The 19,710-nt window shown below is 34.6% G+C and overlaps 1 protein-coding gene across 1 annotated transcript in view; it reads left to right on the forward strand.

Annotated features, from left to right (window-relative positions):
- Window positions 1-18,762, forward strand: part of LOC145259584 (protein amalgam-like) — a 987,333-nt gene extending 968,571 nt beyond the window's left edge. Inside the window, exons 8-9 of the mRNA XM_080117238.1 lie at window positions 11,465-11,614; window positions 18,513-18,762. Coding sequence (XP_079973364.1) covers window positions 11,465-11,614; window positions 18,513-18,616 — 254 coding nt within the window. The 3' untranslated portion in view covers window positions 18,617-18,762. The remainder of the gene's footprint in view (window positions 1-11,464; window positions 11,615-18,512) is intronic.
- Window positions 18,763-19,710: the final 948 nt, after the last annotated feature.

Here is a 19,710-nt window from a genome sequence, read left to right on the forward strand (position 1 = left end):
ATTGAACTTCTGTATGTCAGTACAGTTGGGAAAAAAGAATCCCGGTAGGGAGTTCCAAAGTCGAGCAGTTTTGGGGAAGAAAGTATTGGAGTAAAAGACTTTCTTACACCTAGAGATCTCTACTATTAATGGGTAGGATTTAGCCGCTTATCGGGTTTGTCGGGGGCACTTACACAACATGTGAAAGCATGTGCGATACCTTGACATCGTCAGCCGCCACCCAGAGTGATAACTTAGCTCAAGGTGGTACTGCCACTCCTGATTCTACGGAGCAGCTTTTACCACCGAGCAGGGTATCGAAAAATTAAAAATAAAAAAGACATATGTTTGTTTCTGCTGAAATCTTCACTTTCGACCAAATCCAGATTGACGCATATTGAACTGTGTTATTAAAACGATCAGAGGCAATTTTCATATTGCAACCCATGATTCCTATTTTTGTAATAAGCGAAATGACTGAGTCTCTTAGAAATCCACGACAACCAACCTTAATAAGAATCACGTGACATATTCAACCTTTTTCCATGCAGTTGACACACAATGTCACATATCAGTTTTTCTTCCGTTCATGTGGCTTCTCCTGGTTTTCTTCTCAGGGGATTGTGAATTCTATGAGGAGGCCATTTTTCTTTGAATCGGATCATGTACACTCTCCGGCTGCTTTACTGTTTTGATTGCGTCGACTGGAAATTGTTGAGATGTTTTGAGATCCACATAAATCTTTTAGCCATTCGCTCCACTCAGCAGCTTCAAAAGAGAAGTTTTTCCTTCATTACAGTGCATTCAGTGAAACGAAATTATGGGTTCCTTGACTGTAACAGTTTTCTGGTTTGCAGCCTCACATTGTGTTTTCATAATTATTTCCAACACCTTGCTAGGTCGCCATGTGCAGATCTGAAAAGATTTTGGGCATACAGATACTACATTTGGTAGGAGATTATATGCAGAGTGAAGAAGAAATGATATTGGCAACTGTTCCATTGCAATTAATTATTTCACGATAATTTAATTGGCTCGATGTCATTCCAATTTGCACATGCATATGCATATTGTTTGTTCTTTGCTCTTCCTAAAACATTCTGACCTCTTCCATCACTGGGCAGCACAAACAGTAGGCATTCTGCAAAATAGGTCCAAAAGGAAAAGAGCTTTTGAACCTATTTTTCAGAATGCCGACTCTTTGTGCTGCCCAGTCCAGCTTTACTGGTTTGAGTGTTGCCTATTGTGTCCTTTATTCGTAGGCAACATTCCGCATTCCCGTGTGGTTTAAACAACCGACCATCTGTACCTGATTTTAGTTTTGGATATGACTTTTTAATAATCTTTTCCGCTGACTTCCCGCATCATCATATGCGGTCTCACTTTTCCAATTTTAAGCTCTTTCACCAGTGAAAGCATTTGATACTGTATATATGGATAAACAACTAGTATCTGTCGGTATTTAAATTACTATAAATTTATGTAGTATTTAAATTAGTATAATTAGATCATGCCAACTCCTGTAATAACTTGGTTCTTATTGTTGAGCACTTTCAAGTTGAAATGAAAGTCGGTCACTTAAGCTCGCATATTATAAAGTTGTAATCATTAGATAACTCTTGACAGACGTCTTGACATTTAATAATAAATGTTTCAATTTCAACTGTAAGTCTTGCGATTAACGTTTGCCCTGTAGTTTGTTCCTTGCCCAGGTTCGAATCTCCCGACCGGCTGTAATCGTGACACGCCGCATTGATGTTTCCTGGCAGGATAAAACACAAGTTTCTGTAGGTATTTAAATTATTATAGTAATAATATATATATATATATATATATATGTGTATGTATATATATATATATATATGTGTGTGTGTGTGTGTGTGTGCGTGTAATATAATATACCGTTTCATAGAGTGGAGGCACTAATTTTTATACTTATCCAAAAAATTTCAATATATTTATTGTACAAACCTAAAATTATTTGGGCCCATATTGATTATATATATATATATATATATATATATATATATATATGTATATATATATGTGTGTGTGTATGTGTGTTTGTGTATATATATATATATATATATATATATATATATATATATAGTATTGTTCTGCTAGAAGAATCATGAAAACACGCACAGAAATTATATATATATATTTATAGTAAGTAATAAAATATATATGGCAATTAAGCTACACAGAATACTCTGCGTTTCATCCAGGCTAGGATTCATCAGGCTTATGCGAGAATTTTGTGGTTGTCTCGCGTTTTTTTATACGCACCTTCTATTCAGTTTTTAGTTAGCCAATCAGCTTTCTAGTTTCCACCGTACCCTTCCTAATAAGCCACTGAGCAGGCACTTACAGGACGAATGTCAAGTTGAACTCCGGTTTACCCGTTCCTTTGTGTGTACTATTTTATTGGGGAGCGTAGATATCTGGTGTCCTTACCTATGTTAAATCTAGGTTAAATGTGTTTTATGCTTGTTTATATATATATATATATATATATATATATATATATATATATATATATATATATATATGGGGGGGGGCGTGTGTGTGCGATAGTTCATGTATATGTATGTTTATTTATTTTTTGTGTTCTATTGCCATTTTTAGTTTTAAAATTATTTTGTATCTCTATCCTACAGTAAATTTTATCCTGTGAACACAGTTTTTCGCTATTGTTCCCCTACATTTTAATAGATGTTGTTTTTTTTTAAACTATAGGATAGCAAATTTTACATGAAGGCATTATATATATGGATCGGTCTCTATATGTTTTTACTTTTCTTACTATTTTCCATTCGACTACCGGCGAACGTCCGCTTTCCTTGAGTTCTCAGTATTTGTTTGCTAGAGCTGTTTTCATTCGTTTTTTTTTTATTATTGAATGTACTTTTGTGGTCATAATATCGAGTTTGGAAATCTAAGGAGTCATACCTACGGATTATTTCTTGTTATTCAGCGTTTTTTTTTTCGCAAATATAAAATATCACGTGTAAACCTGGAACCCCATTCTCCAACGTAGACCTCCTACTTCCATGTTGCCTTCTCCAACATCAGGGGTCTATGTTCAAACCTTCCAGAGGTTGAACCCCAATTACTGGAGACGAAACCAGGCATATTCTTTCTAAGTGAAACTTGCATAAGGCCGACCGCTTCCCTTGCTGAATTCATAATTAAAGGATACTCTAAATATAAATCTGACCCCAAGATCACCATGGACATGGCGTATGCGCCTACCTTTAAGATAGCTTTCCGTGTGGTAGGGATATCTCCAGAGAAGACCCTAATTTACCTTATATGTGCTTCCGAGTAGCACTTGCTTACATCACTGCATTTTTATTCGCTTTCTATCGCCCTCAAAACAGCGAAGTTACTATCCTAAAGAGCATATCTGAAAAAATTGACAACATCCTGTCTGCTCACCCTTCAGCTAACATCCACAGTTGGGGTGACTTCAATGTCGACAAGTCGGAATGGCTGACCCACTCTAACAGGACAGATGATGAGGGGAGGTTCTGTCATGATTTTCAATTTGCTTATGACCTCACCCAGATTGCCTACGAACACACCTGAGTGCCCGATACTTCCGGTCAGTATGCTAGCCTTCTAGACCTTTTTCTCACAACTTCCCCTGAGCTATGTTCAAGTTCCGTTCTGTCTCATCCGGAATCTTCCGACCACGCAGTTTTATCAGTTAAGATAAAAACGAAATGCAGTAAGTCTGGAGATGTACCTCTCCACCGTACTGTATATCGATACTTTACCGCTGACTGACTGAAGAAATGATTAATAAAACTTGTTCAAAATGCCGAGTTCCTTGGAAAAAAGCACAAATGGAATGAATTCCAAATCATTAAAAGAAAAGTACTGGAGAGAATATTTAAAAACACATATCCAAAAACATATACATATGTGTATATATTTATGCATGCGTGTGTATTTGCGTATATATATGTGTGTGTGTGTGTTATTGTATATGTATACATATATGTATATATATTTATATGCGTGTGTGTATGTATATACATGTATGTGTGCATTTGCGTGTCTGCCTGTATGTATATGTATATATATATATATATATATACATATGTGTGTGAGTATGTGTGTATATATATAATTTTCTATTTTTTTATTTATTTACTTTCATTCTTTATATATATATATATATATATATATATATATATATATATATATATATATAACAGACGCCCCATTTCATAAAGTTAGCCATTTATTTGTTCTGATCAGTTTTCTTAATTTAATTCTGTGACTTTCACGTGCATATCTAAGCTGACCTAATTATTAACGCTAATTTTCGCGCTTCTTGTCTGGGTCAGTTTGACCTTGCTTTTCAAATTTAAATCTTCACCGCTTTTCAGAGTTTTTTTTTTTTTTTTTAAACCTTAATTTTTTGGATTCATCCAGCCTTGACAGACGTGTTTTTTAATATTCTCTCCAGTACTTTTCTTTTAATGATTTGGAATTCATTCCATTTGCGCTTTTCTCCAAGGAACTCTGCCTTTTGGACTATTTTGGATCATATGGAATTTACCTATTGGATTGAAATTTTAAATTCGACCGTTTTGGATTTTACCATTTTTGGATTTTTACCCTTCACCGGACTGTCCATTCATGTGAAATCTTTTTATCATTTTTTTTTTGCCTCCTGTTCCCCTTACCTCACCCTTTTTTTAACCACTAAGATCTGTGACTTACTTGCAGTTTCATTAAATACTTTTATATGCAAAATCCGATCCTGCATTTTGCGAATTCCTGCCCTCTGATGAGAAGGAGAGTATTTCTTCGAAACTCCGCGGATTAAGGACTATCCACTTATCTTGTGTTTCCTTTTTTAAAATTAAATATGTTTTTAACTCTTTTTCAAGACTTATTTTAACATGTTTTATTAATCATTTGTTCATATTATAAGCTCTATTTCCTTTTCGGTTTTATTGAGCTTTTACATCTGGCTGAGTTTATTTTACTTGTAAATATTAACTCTTTAATATTTATAATATATTTTAAGTTAACCATTTTTATTACCTTGGTAAACTTATTGTAATTTTTATTTTATATATATAATATATATATATATATATATATATATATATATATATATTTATATATATATAAACTAGCATATAAAAACATTAAACCTAGAGTTAAAATTGGTCAGGACACTAGATATCTACGTTTCCTGCTAAAATAGCATGCACAAAGGAATGGGTCAACCAGAGATCAACTTGACCTTTGTCATATAAGTGTATGTGCCTGCTCAGTGACTTATTAGGAAGGGCCCGCTGGAAACTAGAAAGCTGATTGGCTAACTTTCACGCAAGTCATCAAATATCTCTCCTTGAAAACAGCCTGTTGTCTTCCGTGGAAGCTGAGTGACAACAAGCCTTTCCAAGTTTCCAGTAATCACCACCTCTTTCGATAACATTGCAAATAAATTTGCATTATCGCAAAAGCTGCTTGCAATTGATTTGTCGTTGGTATTGGCTATTTGTGTTCACTGGAATATGAGTGACAATAAGCCTACCCAAGATCCCAGTTCTCGTCGCAATTATCCAGCGGAGGTCGAGTCAATTCCTCAGCCTTTCCTTCCTCCTGGACTCTATATTGTTATTTGGTCTTACTCTTTTATTAGGGTGGGAGAGGCAGTGATATGGTAATGGTGGGATAGGGATGGGGTTAGAGAACTTATAGATATGATACTTCCATGTATCACTCCATGTTTTGCCTTTGTAGCAGTTTTCCGCGCTTGTTGCTCCTGTGTGTTAGTTTCAATTCAAATGTTTTCTTAACTTTATTATTATTATTATTATTATTATTATTATTATTATTATTATTATTATTATTATTATTATTTTTATTATTATATTTATTATTATTATGAGTATTATTATTATTGTTGCTGCTGCTGTTATTATTATTATTTTTTATCATATTTATTATTATTATTATTATTATTATTATTATTATTATTATTATTGCTGTTGTTGTTGTTGGTGTTGCAGCTGCTGTTATTATTATTATTATTATTATTATTATTATTATTTACTCACTAGGAGTTGTCACAAAGGCCATCATCAAAGATATAGCATTAAGAACTTGTGATGTCCTCTGGAGTGTAAGTGACAACAAATCTCCTCAGATTTCCAGTAATCTTCACCTCTTTCGATAATTTTGCAAACAAATTTGCGTTATCGCAACAGCCGCTTTTCATTATTTTCTCGTTGGCGGTGACCATTGGTCTTCACTGGAATTTGGGTCAAAATAAGCCTTCCCAAATCCTAGTTCTCTTTGCACCCAACCAGCGAAGGTCTGGCTAGTGCTTTTTTTTAATCTAATCCATCCTTTTTGACCCGCCTCATCTATTTGGTGTAGAGTCAATTTTTGGTAACACAAACGCTAAACAATCGGTGGAACGCAGAGGCGCAGGCTAATTAACTTACAATAATACAGTTTCAGTTTTCATGATTACATGTGATGCTCCTTTGTGCTTTATATCATTAGCATTTGCTAGGTTTCCATGATTACATGTGATGCTCCTTTGTGCTTTATATCATTAGCATTTGCTAGGTTTCCAGTTTGTGCCTGTAGCTTGTGTGTTAGTGTAAGCTTTCAAGGTTTTCCTTAATATTTTAGCTGTTTTCATTACTCTTATCCGTTGTGTTTTCTCAGACCTCCCTCTGATTCCAATCTCTCCCATTTTATTTTCAATGTTGTTCGGTGTTGTTCCTAGCGCTCTTACTATTAGTGATGTTGTATTGGCGTTTTTCTTTCTTCTATATACCTTTGACCTCTCTGGTGAGTTAAGTTTTTTTGCTCAGCTTCTCTGCCTCCTTGACCTTCAATCTCTGATCTGATGGAACTCATATCTGCCAGGTATTTTTTTAACTAGTATGACATTCAGTCTCTTTGCTTGGATTGGTTAATTCCTTTGTATATGATTTTTGTGATTTTCATTTTAAAGTATTGCTTCCAATTCGTGCTTGTATGATTTGTTTGGATTCAGTTGTACTTTCTTTCCCACTAGATTGTGTATTTTTATGTTCTTTTTCGGTTAGTTTTCTGTATTCATCCATCATCTGGTTTATTATTATTATTATTATTATTATTATTATTATTATTATTATTATTATTATTATTATTTCATTCAATCTTCTAAATATCAATCAATTTAAGTCTACGTAAATCGATCGGCGAATCTTGAACTGCGTTAAATCGATGATAAAGCAGGAAATGTGATTGTCATTTCTAATTTGATTTGGGAAACGAGAGATCGCTTTGTACCCCAATTGTTTTCAATCAGGAAAATATTTTCTCTGTCAAACTTGTTGAGAATCTGATTGAAAATTAAGAAATGCAGTCTCCCCTGCCATTCCGCCAGGCCACAACACCACCATCACAGTCGCACCCCCTTTACCCCCGGGCCGACACTGAACATGGCTGCCAATATTTACACAGCCTTAGGCTACTGAGATTCCAACTCGAAGACAAGAATATGGCTTAAAATATCGCCTCCGGACCCAGTACAATAACCTTTCCTATCTTCTGCCAACAGTCAATCATTGTTTATCGTCAAGGACCAATAGGAAAATAGAAGGGTGGGTTATTTAGTCAAGCCTATTTACCCTCGTCCGTCGATAGTGCTATAATAACGTACACAATCTCCTTAGCTTCGCCCGTCCCTAAACAAAACTGTCTTTTTGGGCTTCAGGCATGAAGATATTCCCTTTTGAGAGAGGCTTGATTATAACCCGCTGTTGTCAATGGCATCTGCGTGCAAGTTTGCCATTTAACATTAGATAGTAAGTTTGTTTTATATGAATCATTTAGACTGCTGTTATCGTCTTCAACTGTTATTTTCACAAAGTTTCGTTCGATGCAATCTCCGACCTTCTTCAGGCGTATTTGTCGAAGTGCGAACTCGCTCAGCAAAACTCGGGAATCTTCTATCAGACGTGGTAACTTCCTGTCTAAAGTATAAATCTGCGCGGAATTCCGAACAAAATCTTTATTTAATTAGCGGGAGAAGCATGTTCTCGTTCTTTCAGCCATGACCGTAATTAAGTAATTCAAACTGCATTCTTAGTATCGTCTGCAGTGAGAAAATTTTAATCTTCAGAGGTAGCTCACTTATATCTAAATTTTACTTAATATTTCTTCTATTACTTTCTATACTACTGGAGGAGATGGGTTCGTTGATTTCAGAATGGGGACTAAGATGTGAGTAACAAAGCTCTCTCCGGACTTCTTTCATCCCTGGCAAAATGGCTTTGAGAATGGTGGTGATTCTGTTGAAACATAAATTCGAGGACTGACAATGTTGCTCGTTTTAATGGGACAAAGCGTATTTTTGTAACTTTTCCATGTTTTAGATTTTGAGTTAAAAAATGAAAGCCTTGCTTTTTGACTGATCCTTGCAGAACTGGCTTTTATTGAGAATCCATTCAAATTCACAGTAAAAACTAAAATCTAACTAAAATATGTTGTTTTTATTGCAAAAATTCGCTATTTGGTTCATAATTAATCCATTCAAGCCTTATAACTGGCCCGATATTTTTTTTTTTTTATTCAGGTTGAAAAGTTCAATGATGGATTTTTCAGACTACTGTTCTCACCTTGAGTATCATTTGCAAAACGTTTCGGTCGATGTAATCTCCGATCTTCTTCAGATATATCTTGTCGAACTCGGGAATCTGGATAGAAATTACGAACGGAAACCTTTATTTATTTCACGAGTGTAACATGCTCACGTTCCGTCATCCATGACTTGATAGAGTTCATAAAAATTGTCATTGTATTTTTGGTCGCACACACTGAGAATTGAACTTTCAACATTCAGGAGAATATCCATTTTACAATGGTTTTCCACAAGTATTCTAACCATTGCGCCATGGGTCCTTGTGGATATGTATGGTACAAATTTTAGTTGGAAATTACTGCACAATGATTTCCTGTTTTATTTTTTACAACAACCGCGATAAATTGCTTTCTAATAAAATAAATAATTTCTGAGTTGTTTTCTCATTGCATTTTCACCTCAAACAAAGCACATTGCCACTTTGATGTGGAGGGGGGCTACAATCTGGGGCATAATTTGTAAGGATTCTATGTAGGGAGTTGAGCAGCTAGATGATGTTTACATTACATTAAAACTTCTGCATGTCAGTACAGTTGGGGAAGCAGAGACCCCAAAGTCTAGCAGTCCCAGGGAAGAAAATATTATAGTAGAAGACTTTCTGGCATCTAGGGATTTCTACTATGTAGGGGTGGGATTTTTCTGCTTGTCGGTTTTATCTGGTGTATTTATGTCGTGGAGGGCACAGGTGCTTGTAGTTAGTCAGAGCATCTACCAGTAAAATCCTTCTAAAACAGGCAGAGGGATGCAAACTTTCGTCGATGGCACAGCGGAAGCCTTGATGATAGTGCGGGACCTATCAGAGTGGCGATCCTCTTTTGTATTCAGTAGAAGAGGAAGAAACCAGTAGCAGAGCACCGGTACAAAGTGGCAACACTACTACATATATAAGCGAATTGTGGATTTGTAAAAACACAGAATACTCTCATCGTAAGTAACTTACAAGCACGTTAGAGAGAACAACTTTCATTACAGCATCCTTAGCAATGCCCTCCATCTATCTGTGTTATATAGGCATGTGTATTAATACGTTATATAACGACGTGCACGTTGAATAGTTGGAGTTATCTTTTTCTGTATATTCATGTACGTGTAAATGCGTGTATTTATATACGTCGTATCATTTAGTTGATTGTCTAGTGTGTATATTTTTACATTTACGCAGCAGTTCTAACAGGAATCGATTGACGTGGACGTATCAAAACAGTTGTAGACAAACAGTTCTTTTTACCAAATGTATATCACACAACACATACTTGAATTTTTTTTTTACACAGTGATCACCACTTATCAAGGCCAGGAAGCCACTCAGAGATAAGGGTTATTGCAAGTACATTATGTTAGTGTGGAGATTTGATAAAGTGTTTACTTAAGGGGGCGGTTCATTAGGAATTGTTAACATTGGACTTGAAGACATCCAAGTTGTAGTCCGGAGGGAAGCAGGCAGACGGAACAGAGTTCCACAGGCGTGCAGTTCTAAGAAATAAGCTTTGTTCATGGAATCCGCGTTTTGATTTAGGCACAGATATAGAGTGGGGGACATTTCTCACAGTGGATTCAGCTAGACGGGTGTTTTTCGTGAAAGATTGGCGAAGGGGGACCAGAGATTGGAGTTCAGACGAGCACCTGCCATGGAAATAACGATAAAACAAGGATAGGCTCACAACGTCTCTTCTGTGGGAAAGAGGTTGCAGGGTAGAGAAAAAGGCATCCCCCACTGCCACGAAGTATATTTTGTACTCTGTCAAGGCAGGATAGGCTGTTTTTAACAGCTCCTGCCCAGATATGGCAACAGTATTCCATCCTTGGACGTACCTGGCTTTTATATAGATAGAGAATTTCATCAGTAGTGAGATATTTTCTGGAGCGGTAGAAGGATCCCACCATCTTTCCAGCGACCTTGGCATTGAATTATTTATAAACATTTATTTTCATGATCCAGCCGGCATTTTTAGAGATTACATGCATTTTTACATCTTAGCTGCCTGAAATGACGCTTCCTGCGTCATTTTGACCAACTCTTGAGTCGTCCGTTCCCTCTGATGTCCAGTTACCGAATGCCTAGAATCTTCCCAAATTTGCATACATCACTTGTCGCATTACGTCTCAGCATTACGTGTCTCAGACCTACAGCTGATGTAACCCCAATCTAGTTATTTGTTTATGCAAACCCAAAAATACTGTATACATCTATATTCTATTTTCACATTCCTTGTGAAATTTATTATATTATATGTCAATCATTTTTCCTACTTCTATTGTTTATTTTTCTAATCATAACAATTGATCTAGCGACCCGCAGTCGCTCGAATCGATTATTATTATTAATAATAATAATAATAATAAAATAATAATAATAATAATATTAATAATAATATTAATAATAATAATAATAATAATAATAATATAATAATAATAATAATGTATTGACCCTTGGCTTTACTTACCACAGTAAACACAGACACTACGCTATGATAACAGCTCAAAGACTCACAATATTACAGCTGTTCCAATTCATGTTTCACATGAATGTTAAGCGAAGGAGTTTGAAAGAAAGACTTTTAGATAATGTATCATTAGACATGCCTATTAGTGTTTGTTATGAATGCTTTAATAAAACAACTTTAGGAATGTTTCGTACGATACGGAAATATAAGATCCAGGTAAGACTTCGACCAATACTTACGTTGCCAGACGAAGTTATTAACTCTCATGGCTAACCTGGGTTCTCTTATCTAACATTTGTAGAATAATTTGCTTTAAAGTTTTGTAGAATAATTGAAAAGTTTTGTTTTCGATTTGTTTTCGTTTCAGAACACGAAAGTACCAGATATCGACCAGGCTCAGTGAGAAATTCGTCGAGAAAGAATCAGAACGCCGAGACGCACAATCCAAATCATACACCTATGATAAATGTTGTTACCCATCCCGTGGGACCAGTGTGGGCACCAGGCGGAGAATCAGGTAAGACGAATGTCAGAATTGTCATTTCTCTAACTCTTGCAATTTCTTCTTCATATAGAATAGAAGAAAGCACAGAATCCTTTATTTCGAATTGTCAATTTCCGTCATTTTCTCGAGTTTTGTTTGTTGCGAGGTCAAAATGTCCAAACGAAAATATCAGAAAAAGAAATTAGTTAAACAGAAAGAGTGTAGTTCAATCAAAATACCCCCAGACTAGGCGTGAAGCCACTTAATTTTAAGAGATAATGAGAACGAAATATGACTATCCCAGACACCGACGATGCTTATTGGCTTTAAAATTGAAAAGATTAAGGCTCTATGTAAGAATCCACAAGCTCGCAGTTTGTGAAAGAACGTACTGAAATACTGTATTATAAAGAGATATCAAAATATTGAATTGACGAAGACCATATGATAACCGAAGCAAACAGGCTGGAACAAAGTAAAGGATATGGTATGAAAAAACCCACTCTGAAGAGAATCAGTTAAGATGATTTGCACAATTATCATTTCTCAAATGTGTTTCACAACCTACAGCGAAACGAAAAAGTGGTTGAAAATCAAAATGAATGTAAGCAAAGATAAGTCACTCTTTCACCTATTTGGAAAAGCTTATTCTTAATTCACTTAATTGGTTCGAAAAACAAGTTGTCTCAAAGGATAAGTACGATGTAGGAAATGGCGGCGAGCTAACATCTGAATATGTAAATTTTTGATAATGATTAAAATATGAAAATTAGACTAAATACTGTGAGAAACAACACCAAATATATGTTACCATTAAATATATTGGATTAGTTTCTAACTGTATTTTGTATAAATATTTTAAAGTCATTATCAAAACTTCAAATACTTAGCTAATAACTTGCTGCTATTTTTCCATTTCATACCAATCGCTGTACACTACCTTTTCGGGCCGGTCAGATGGTTTAAAGTGAGTAAATTCACTAAAACCTTTACTCAGATAGGTAGAAATGTTATATTGCCTTTGCTAACATTTATTTGTTCTATATCTGTGTTTGTGACCACTTTTTTAGTATCTCTGTGAATTGTATAACAAACCTTAATTCTCCCACTTTAACAATTACTTTACCATATAGAGTAAAGCAAACCACATGATGGGTTCATTGTTCAGTGCCAATGCTTGTTCTTTCGTCGAGTTCTGTAGGTTGTTAGGTCGAAAGGTTCAGACAAAAAATAACACAAACTAAGTTAACAGAAATTGGATATTTAGATCGAAACTGCTCCAGACAAGGTGTGAAGCCATTTCTCTTAATCTAGTGATTATTTCTTCATATAGATTACAGTAAAGCACGAAGGGTCTTGATCTTTCGCTTCACTGTTTGAACTTTCCTCAGTCAAAATATCCGAATAAAAATAATAGAAACAGAATTTAGTTGAACATAAATTGTATAATTCAATCAAAATAGCTCCAGACAAGGCGCAAAACCACTTAATTTAAAAAGCTAGTAAGAACAAAATATGGTCATCCGAGACACTGGCGATGCTTATTCACTTTAAACCTTAAAAGACCAAAGCTTTACGTAAGAAGAGAACAGTAAGCAGAACGAAAGTTTCACAAGTTCGCAGTTTTTGGAAAAGAATTTACTGGAACAGGAAGCTGCCATACAATGGTGGACCAAAACTGATGAAGACCACTAGATCACCGAGGTTAATGAGCTGAAATAATCTTGAAATAAATCAGACAATTCTGAAAATATTTTCTTATACTGGTATTTATAAAAAAAAAAAGACTGAGACTTGCAACACTGCACGTACGAGAGAGATTTTGCAGAGAAAATAAATTATGAAACCAATCAAATTACAGACGTGTTTCTGCACCTTATCAAGAATCATGAAATGGATGGATATTTACTAGCCGTAATATAATAATATACTCGATATATTGGCTGATACAAGATTTGTAGATATACAAAATGACCACAAGTGTGAGAAAAGGATGTAGAACGATAGAGAGAATCGATAATACGAGTGGCAGAAAAAAATAAACCTAATTTATTAAGCAGAAGAAGGATTTTATGCGAAAGAATCGCAACAAAAAATTCCAGAGACGATTTATCAAGAAGAAAATGGACACAACTACGACTGAAAGGCACAAATCACCTTTATCCCGGTTCACAACTGAACATAAATGCACCTCTAGATAAGCTTCATATTTCACCTGGAGTTGGATGAGAAGCAATCCCAGATTGAACGTTTACAGAAATTACAGACGTGCCTCTCTGCTCTATTTATTCAAATCGTGTCCTGTTTTGGGCATGGATTGACCATTGAGGCATTTATGAATTCATTGTTTCTCATATTTTTTTATGTCACCCAGGTGTGCTGACTGTCAACGTATGTTTCTCGCTGTCACCATCTACTTCTTCTACCCACAATCTTTCTCGTTAGTATTTGCTGGTTTCGGAGAGTAGAAGGGTGATTATCAGTGTTCTCTTGTCTCTCATGGTAATCCTTATCGAGGGAGGTGTTTTGCTTCAGAACCCTATTCACGTTGTTTTTCGATCAAATAGCTTAATGTATTTCCATAGCTTTATTTGCAATTGTGCAGACAGTAGGTATACGTTACTTTCTGTCTAAGCAGTGCCTATACTGGGTGATGATCCTGCCCATTGCAGCCAGACGTATCTTCTGCTCCGTACAACGAAATACGAAACCATGAACAGAATTACTTTCATGACCTCACGCTAACCTGATGGGAGGGCTTAGTGTGTTGTCGACCATTCTGAAGGATCTGCCACGGATTAGCGTCGAGAAGAAAGCGCGTCACATTTCCTTTGACAACAGTGTTGTTCCACTAATCTACACTTTAGTTATAAAGACAGAAAAAGAAGGCCATTCCGAAACACTTTAACACAATAATAGCAAGTTGAATAATATTAGTTTGACAAGAAAGTTCTTGCGGTTTTTAACTTTCTAATTCAGATAAATATATCCGGCTCGGACAAAAATTTCTTAATTGAAATCATCACCATCAAAATCAACATACTTTTGCCAACGCAAAACTAGTGTAAAGGTCTTGCTTTATGAGACGATGAAATCGCTTAAGGTGTTATTGATATCGTTTAGGTTTTGGAAGCATTTCTCACACAGAAAGCTGACGAGATGCTTGAAAAATCAGTGGTCGATAAGTGAGAGATCTGAAGAGTATGACGGATGAGACACTGTTTGTATCCCAATTCGTTTAACTTCCATAGGGTCAATTTAGCAACTTGCGGTCTGACATTATCGTGGAAGAAGAGTGACTTTTTCTGTTGACTATGGTTTGGTGTTGTTATTGAAGTTTCTGATGCATTTTATTTGTTGACAGTACTTCGTCTGCATTAAAAACTTATTATGATAAGACGGGTCACTAGATTAAATTGAAATAAGAAAATTGTGTGTAGTTTTATTTTTATGCCTTGTATTCAACGTGCTTAAATGAAAACATACTTGTATCAAAAGGAGTGTAATTTAAACAATTAGAATGTAAAACCCCCTTTAAAAGGATATACAAAGTGACTGTATTCTAACGAAAACTTATTTAAAAATACATCATTTGAAATCAAAGTTAAAAATTCCGCAACAACGTTTTCATCAACATAACAATTCATTAGTAATAAAAAAAAACTATCTGTTTTCAGTTACACATATTTAAAAAAAAATACAAATGCCATGTAAAAAAGTTACGTATCGATGTTATTGTCTTTTTTACTACTGGTTTATTTTGTCCATTTTAACAATTTTTTTAAAAAAATTAAGAAATTCGACGTTGATTAAGCAGACAGGAAAGCCAAAAAAAGTTGTCTCGCCATTAAGTATGCAAATCTTCTAATAATATTTAAGGCAACCGATAAATAATAATACGAGCATTTCTTTATTCGTTAATGAGGAAAACATAATGGACAAATGGGCAATAAATATTCTTCAAAATGCATAAAAGGAATGTGATTTTCAAGTTTGACGAGACCGGACACGGAACAGAAAATTAGTAGCTGGGAAGGCTATATAATTTGTTTTGTTCCCTTCCACTGAAGAAACATGGCGCTGGAAGTGGAATTGAAAAGCCCGCACTCCTGAGGAAGGGCATTCGTACCTACAACAAGTTCCGGAAGAGCCATGTTGACATTACTCGGCGGGGGCGCACAGGCGAGTAGCAATAAACTCAACATTTCTCAAAGAGAGAAAGCAAACCTAGGATAGTGTACCTCCTAGAACTGCAAAGAACTAAACTCCAACCACAAAATCAACAGAGACCAGATCATTACATGAATGGTCAAATCTCTGTTGATTTTGGGGACGCGGCATAAAAATCCCTAGTCGACAACCCTATACGATAGAAGAGTTTGTATGCTATGACGTAAAGCAATTAATATATAAAACATTTACTGAACAATCATTTTAACGCACCGGTTTTTGTAATGTAACCAAAACTAAGCAACGCTGAAATTAGGCAGTATCAAATGGAGGACCATTTGGGAAAACGAAGGTACTCTTGTTAGGGAGAAGCTGAAGTCAGCCCTCCTGCTTCCCAATCTGTCTAGTGGTAGCGTACGACCACACTAACAGCCATATGAAGTTTACTGATTATGAAGTTTACTGAACTCCATCATCTCGACTGTAATCGCAAAATGATGATGATGAAAATGATGATGATGAAAATGATGATGACTATATGACATTGGGAAACGACTGCAACAGGGAAGTTACGCTTGTTCAATGGTTTGCGACACCAACTGATCGCCTAGGTGTACACGGTTCAAATCTAATTCGTCCCTCGGAAGCACTTTCACTTAGGGACGTTCACAACCATCACGTGGTCTATACCGTTAGTACCCGACGTCTTTTTAGAAAGCATTCTGGCTATAAAAACATCAGGTAAACGAATGCCAACGATACTCATCTATTTAAAACGATTGATATTTGTTTTTACTTTTCTCGTGACCTGTTTTTGTTTTGTATATCTAGACGAACATCGCTTATCAGTATTGTTTATCCTAAGTATTTGTTTTCGATGAGCAAATAAAATTCGAACATTATTTAAGGATGTTTTCCGTAAAAGTATTATGACATTGACAATGCATTTTTTCTTTGATTTTTCCATTTCTCTCAACTTTTACTGCGATGACCAAAATCAATGAATTTTTAAATTGATTTGTTTAAAAATGTTCGTATTAATTATAATTCTGTCTCATAGGGATAGTATTGCATTTAAGACGGTTATCCGCATTTATTTTGTTTGTTTTATCAAACAACGTGACACAAATTCATGTTTTATATATATATATATATATATATATATATATATATATATATATATATATATATTAACTAGCTGACATCTCGGCGTTGCCCGGTAATATAATTCGCTTAAACATAGCATTTTTATTTATGCAAATGGCACCTGTATTATTATTGAATCAATCATCTATCGATCATTAAATATCATATCTGTCCGGTGTACTAATTCGCAAAACTTAAAAAAAAAAATCTCATTTATAAAAATCGCCTGTATTTCTTTAAAATTTCACGTTCATTGATATTAAAGTGTACGATCTTTAACATAGTCTTTCTTGTTATATTTCTGTTGGCCGGTGTAATGTAAAATATTCCCCTGTAAAAATATTCATATTTTATCTATATTTTCTATACTTATCGGATTTTTTTCTGTACCAAACATATCTAAGAGTACAATGATAAGTGTGTCATGCCTACAGTCGAGCATGGTGGGGGGGGGGAATGTCATGGTCTGGAGCTGTAGGTGTTGAAGAATTACATTACATTGAGGGAAACATGAATTCCAACATGTACTGTCAAACACTTCAGCAGAGCACGATCCCTTCCCTTCAGGAACTGAGTCGTAGAGATGTGTTCCAAAATGACAATGACATAAAAGACACGGTCAAGACAATCACTGCTTTACTGAAATGCTGAGTGTATAGGTGATGGACTCTCCAGGCATGTCCCCAGAATTGAACCCAATAGAACATCTCCGGGGCATCCTCACGCAGCAGGTGGAAGTACGCAAAGTCACAAATACTTGCCGGCTGTGCGACGTCGTAATTTAAGAGTGGAAAAGCAGTCCAGTGACTACATGCTAAGTACTAGTAAACTTCATGTCAAGGAGAGTAAAAGCAATTTTGGATAGTGATGGTGGCCACACCAAATATTCAGTGTTGACATGTCGTATATTGACAACTTTTTGTAAAGTGGTGAACTCACTGTTGTTGCTTGGGATTTAGATTTTACTGACTACATTTGGAGGTATTTTGAGGCGAAAATAAATTAACTCTGTTATATATGCTGCAGATAGACTACTTTCCATTGTGCCAAAAATCATTTCTCAGTGTTGTCCTATTAAGACATATACTTTGTAACAGGTGTGCTCACCTTTGTGATACACTGTACATATATATATATATATATATATATATACACACACACATATATATATATATATATATATATATATATATGTATATATATATATATATATATATAATCATTTTCACAGCCAAACGAACATCGCAACACACAAGAGCTCTTTTGTCTGCGATGTTGGTTCGGCCGTGGAAATACTTATATATTCTCTCATACTTTCTGAACAATATATATATATATATATATATATATATATACATGTGTGTGTGTGTGTGTGTGTGTGTGTGTGTGTGTGTGTGTGTGTGTGTGTGTGTGTGTGTGTGTGTACGGTGAGCAGCCGTTTTCCGTGATAGAATGTTTTACATGGCGATATTTTTATCGTCTTCGAGATCGGTGAAATCGTAACTTTTTCCTACAAAACTAGTGTTTATATATTTTGGGTGTATTTCCACCTTATAAGCAGTAGTTTTCTAATTCATATTTGAACTAATGCACGTATTTTTATTTTGCATTTCAGATCAATCGGGATCTCCAGCGGCGTACGGCTCGGGATCTGTAAAAACCGGCTTTCAACTTTGTATCTCTTCCTTAGTCGCTATTTCGTTGATGTGCTGTATATAAAGGACAGGCCAAAGGTCATTCAACAACAAAACAAAAAATACGTTCTGAATGTGTCTTCCACCTATTAATCGTCACGTTTGAAAAAATATAAAAAAAATGAAGGCGGATTTACAAACTATAAAATCAACTTAACATTTGCTTCTAAAACACCTTTGGAATAATGATTTGCCGATGATCTATAAAAAAAACAATCAAGTTCGATCATTAAATATACGCATATATATATATATATATATATATATATATATGTATATATACATATTTATGTATATATACATATTTATGCATATATATGTATATATAATCATATATATGCATATATATATTTATATATATATACGTATATGTATATGTATATATTTATATATACGTATATATATGTATATGTATATGTATACGTTTACATGTATATATGCGTATATATATACATATATATATATATATATATATATATATATATATATATATATAAGGAAATTGATAAAGATTTTAAAGAAGATAATATTTATACAAAAGAAAGCATCAAGACATTATACATGGACAAGGGGAGCAATAAGTTAAATGAATAAATGATAGCGTTGAAAGTTGACTAGCGTTTATTGTATCATCAGATCCACAATGGCAACGTCTTAGTTCATCGTATTTCGAATCTCAATGCTTCTCATCTGAAAAATATTACTTTTTTTTCTCTCTTAAGGTAGACACCTGCTTTTATTTTTTTTTTTAATTCTAATTTTATTGTTTTTATTTTCGTTCTTAGAGTTAGTCACTTGAATTATCACATACTTTTATTTATTATATATATATATATTATATATGTGTGTGTATATACATATATATATATATGTATATATATATATATATATATATATATATATATATGTCCTTTTCTATCTTCATTTGTATTTTATATCTTTCATATACACGTTCTATTTTTTCAGTGGCCGAGATAGTCATTTTTCTCGCTGATGTATACATAAAGCACATTATCTTTTGTTTACGGGCTAATTTCTTTATGTCAGCAAATTTTCCTTCGTATGAAACTGTTTTTCTACTTTTCTGATGAGAAGCATAAGTCTGCAAAATGCTGTGTC

Source organism: Euprymna scolopes, chromosome 35 (genome assembly GCF_053919585.1).
Source record: "Euprymna scolopes isolate OS-2025 chromosome 35, ASM5391958v1, whole genome shotgun sequence".
In the NCBI taxonomy this organism is placed as follows: Eukaryota; Metazoa; Mollusca; class Cephalopoda; order Sepiida; family Sepiolidae; genus Euprymna; species Euprymna scolopes.